The 5,000-nt window shown below is 47.2% G+C and overlaps 1 protein-coding gene across 3 annotated transcripts in view; it reads right to left on the bottom strand.

Annotated features, from left to right (window-relative positions):
* LOC143279695 (uncharacterized) overlaps positions 1-5,000 on the bottom strand; it is a 281,259-nt gene that overhangs the window by 18,628 nt on the left and 257,631 nt on the right. For 2 of the 3 annotated variants that reach the window (XM_076583799.1, XM_076583801.1), the window contains 2 exons: positions 4,312-4,396; positions 3,573-3,718 (listed from right to left, as the gene is read on the bottom strand). In XM_076583799.1, coding sequence (XP_076439914.1) covers positions 3,573-3,718; positions 4,312-4,396 — 231 coding nt within the window. The remainder of the gene's footprint in view (positions 1-3,572; positions 3,719-4,311; positions 4,397-5,000) is intronic. The other variant, XM_076583800.1, reaches the window with a different exon arrangement.

The following is a 5,000-nucleotide window of genomic DNA, read 5'->3' as shown; positions in this document are numbered from 1 at the left end:
TCAAAAAAAAAAAAAAAAAAAAAAAGGAATCGTCAACATCATCAAAACCACCCCCAACACATTACAATACAAAATGTAACCAAAAGCCATTGTTTTCAAGTTTTTTTGTGGGTTTGTTTGTTTGTTTGTTTTGTTTGTTTTGTTTTGTTTCGTTTTGTTTTTTGACAAGGAATAAAACACATGTATTGTGGTAGCTGAATTTGTGTGAAAATTATTTCGCTGAAACACTGAAGGTTTTACAACTCAGCTCGGCGAAAAGTCATTTTCACACACACACTGCCTCAGTTCATGTTAATGTCGTTTGTTTGTGCAGTTTTAATGCGGCTTCTCTGTTTCAAGATACTCCACAATTTTTAACTATGCATTGTTTTATTTTAAATACACATAATTATCAGCAAAGTGAGAACTTTATGATCGATGGTTTATTTTATTCTTATCCTTCTTTATTCTTATCTCATCTGTCTATTATAATCAATGTGCAGTATAGTAGGCTATGTTTATAATTATATTCAAATAGTGTTTCTTAATTCTTTCTGTTTCTACATTAAGAATACTAGTTATTACCTGCAGTGTGTGGATGTATGTATGAAACGATGTATGTGATTTTTTTTTTTTTTTTTTTTTACATTTGTATCTTCGTAATATTTGTAGGGGCTGTTGTTGGCTTTTACAGTTATGGTCCCCATGTTGTTTACTTGTCTATGTTGTGATAATGCACCTGACCAAATTTCTCCAGTTGGAGATAATAAAGTTATTCTTGTCTTATCTTATCTTATCTTATCTTATCTTATCCACTGCAATGAGAACTGATTTCCAGCTCTGTATTTTGTGAAGGACTATGACTCTCAAATTATAGGAAGCAGATCGAGATTGCACTGGCTCTCAGTGCTGCAGCCTTGGGGGCTAGTTGGCCTTTGGGAACCATCCCAACGCCGACTGTCCTAAAAACTCTCTTGGCCGAGAGAGTGGGGGGTGTAACTTGGGCAAGACACTCTCCACTGTAATCGCATTCTAGCCCAGATATTCGGGACAACAGTTGCCTCCTCTGCTGTCCTGATGGTCTTAGACGAACACGACTGGCTGTCATACATGCGTATATACATACATATATTCGTACATTACATATCCAGTATGTACAGTGTATATGCTGTGTAATAATGCTACATACATTGTCACCATATTTTGTTTACCTTTACTTCTCTTCGTTTCGTTTCACCACCCACCCACCCCCACCTCCCAAAGTTCCCCCATGGGGTGTTTTCAGGACAAAACCTTGACCTTGATCATCAGCGGAGCAGACCCGATGTTGCCTATTCCCATTTCACCCACTCTTTAATCACTCTGCTACCCTTCGTGGCCACTTGAGCGTTTCGCTGTTTCGCCTACCCGTCGTCGTTCCCGTTTCGCCTATGCAGCCTGACTTTAACACACACACACACACACACACACACACACACACACATACACACACACGCACACACGCACACACACACACACACACACACACACACAGGCCTGTGACTAAGCGTGGTAAATTACGCTGCTGGTCAGGTCAGGCATCTGCTCAGCAAACGTGGTGTATCAAGGAAGGATTCGTCCGGGCGCAGTAACGGACCACCCCCCCGAAGAACAGCCAGCCAGGACACAGCCAGGACCCCCCCCTCCCCCCCTGGACCACAAACACGGGATATCCCCAGCACGCCAACGGCCAGGACACAGCCAGGACCCCCCGCCCCCCCCCACCCCCCCCCCTGGACCACAAACACGGGATATCCCCAGCACTCCAACGGCCAGGACACAGCCAGTACCCCCCCCCCCCCCCCCGGACCACAAACACGGGATATCCCCAGCACGCCAACGGCCAGGACACAGCCAGGACCCCCCCCCCCCCTCGGACCACAAACACGGGATATCCCCAGCACTCCAACGGCCAGGACACAGCCAGGACCCCCCCCCCCCCCCCCTCGGACCACAAACACGGGATATCCCCAGCACGCCAACGGCCAGGACACAGCCAGGACCCCCGCCACCCCCCCCCCCCCCCGGACCACAAACACGGGATATCCCCAGCACTCCAACGGCCAGGACACAGCAAGGACCCCCCCCCCCCCCCCCTCGGACCACAAACACGGGATATCCCCAGCACTCCAACGGCCAGGACACAGCCAGGACACCCCCCCCCCCCCCCCCCCGACCACAAACACGGGATATCCCCAGCACGCCAACGGCCAGGACACAGCGAGGACCCCCCCCCCCCCCCCCCCCCGGACCACAAACACGGGATATCCCCAGCACGCCAACGGCCAGGACACAGCGAGGACCCCCCGCCACCCCCCCCCCCCTGGACCACAAACACGGGATATCCCCAGCACGCCAACGGCCAGGACACAGCGAGGACCCCCCCCCCCCCAACCCCCCCCTCGGACCCACAAACACGGGATATCCCCAGCACGCCAACGGCCAGGACACCAGCAAGGACCCCCTCTCGGACCGCCAGCCAGGACTCAGAACACCCCCCACAGGACAACAGGACCAACGCCTCGACCACACCACCCTTCACGGGGGAAAAAACAAACAAAAAACGAACAAAAAACACCACAGCCACGAACAAGCTGACCTTAAAAGGGCGAAATACCAACAGCTCGTTAAACTCACCACTTCAGGTCGAAAGCAGTGACAACCTCCTTGAGCAACGGAAACGGAAATACTTTATTACGAGGTGACCCGGTTATTAGTTCCCTTGAGAATGAACTCATATTATTCTTGACTGTGCAAGGCTTTATTGGACAATCAAAAAGATTCAAGACTTAAAAGATACACAATGAAATATTGTCTGCAGTTATATTGAACATTTATTTTAACGAATGGCCCCGGTTTCTCTCTCTCTCTCTCTCTCTCTCTCTCTCTCTCCTCCTTCCCCCATTACATTACTCGTTTGGTGATGTTCACTTTCCAGTGTATTATTATTGTTGTTACTATGTTAGCATTAGTATCATCGTTAATATTATTATTGTTATTGTTGTCAGTGGTAGTTGCGGTAACAGTAGTTGTTGTTGTTGTTGTTGTTTTTTTTGGGGGGGCTGTTGTTGTTGTTGTTTTTGTTTTTCTCGTTTAGATTAGTTTTGTCTTGCATTTCAACGTTCCTTTCGTTATCAAATAATGTGTGTATTGTCGCCATTGCGTTTGTGTATTGCTTGTTACATATGAACGAGCACGATATAAGCTCAGGCTTGTTGTTGCTCAAGTTTTCTTAATTGAACGCTGTATTTCACCTTGTTTTTTGATATTTAAAAAAATGTTTAACTCACTCAGTACGGCCAGCCCTCTCTTCTCCTCTACACAGACCCCTCGGATGTCCAGTGGGTGTCTGAATGACCCAACCTTTAGCTTCTGTCGTCAGAATTGTGGTATTCTTTGTCAACATTCACCTCATCAGTATAAGAGCGTTCCGCTTGCAATATTTTGATGGTGGTAATTTGGGTGAAACGCTGTTAACGTCGTCTCTTTCGCCATTCGTATGGAGAGAGTTAAACCAAACGGAAATGGAAACAGAGCCTCTATAGTAGTTTTACCTGTGGCGTACAGCTGCTGTCCACTCCACCGTTGCCGTAGGAAGGGCTGAAATAGACTGGGGTAGTGGACAAGTCGGCCATGCTGTAGAACTCGGAGCGGTCACATGGCGCGTGGAACACCTCCTCGGACCGCTTACTGCGGCCTGCTGACAGTCCCACCCATCCACCCACACACACACACACCCACACACACACACGTGACTATACACGTAAACGTGACTCGAGGGTTAAGGCTGAATCCGTCAACCCTACCCATATAGACACACGTAATATTAAGCACACGAACTTCATTCAACGGTTCAGATTTAAACAGTCAGCTCCACCTTACGGACACCACATTTCACATTTCCCGCCCCCACCCCCTTGGGTGAGGAGTCAGTATCTCATAGTTCATCTATATTCCACAGTGTGTACCGTTCATTCTACAGTTTATACTATTCACACAAACTATATTACACACCGTTCATTAACTCACATATACACGCACATGCGCACGCAACACATACACACACACGCGCGCACTCACGCACGCACACACACACACACGCACACACACACACACACACACACACACACACACACACACACACACACATGCACTCACGTACACACACACGTACACACACACACGCACGCACGCACACACACACACACACACACACACACACACACACACACACACACACACACACACACACACACGGTGTAGAACAGTTCTTTCCAAAACATACAAACATACGAGAATAGCTGGAAGACGTCTCAGGCAGTTTGGAGGCTTTAGCATTTCGTCGTTTTTCTTCATCCCGCGTTTTTCTCTCGGCGCCCTGTTGCATCAGTTATCAATCAACCAATCAACCCATCCACCCATCCACCAATCAGTTAACAGATAATAACTGTCAATCAGTTAAACCGTGATGAAGTATTCAACCATCAAGGACTCAGTTGATCAACCATCAATAGCTCTTGTGATTACGTGTTTGTGTGCGTGCGGGTTTGCGTGCGCGAGTGTGTGTGTGTGTGTGTGTGTGTGTGTGTGTGTATGCTTGTGTGTAGGAAGCTGAGGGAGGGAGGTAGGGGGGGGGGTCGATTACTGATGGAACTGCTGGGCAGTTCCAAACTCGAACCATTTAAGTTAGTAATGTTAAAAAAATAAAATAAAATAAAATGTGTGACAGTCCTTACCAACGTTAATGATACGAATTTTTCTTCATCAAGTAAAATGACAATCAACTTGATTTGACAAGACTATACACGTGGAGGCTTGTGCGTGCATCGTGTAAACTCTCAGAACTCAGAACTCTTTTATTTATCGTAAAAAAAAAACATCAAAGGAATTACGGACACTAAAACTAAACACAACAATCAGATAAAAGCAAAATAAACTTGTGAGTTCATGCACAATCTTCCACACAAGACGTAGTTTCGGAT

This window comes from Babylonia areolata, chromosome 3, assembly GCF_041734735.1.
Source record: "Babylonia areolata isolate BAREFJ2019XMU chromosome 3, ASM4173473v1, whole genome shotgun sequence".
Lineage (NCBI taxonomy): Eukaryota > Metazoa > Mollusca > Gastropoda > Neogastropoda > Buccinidae > Babylonia > Babylonia areolata.
The sequence above is the reverse complement of the archived record's forward strand: the minus strand, read 5'-3'. Positions and strand labels throughout refer to the sequence as shown.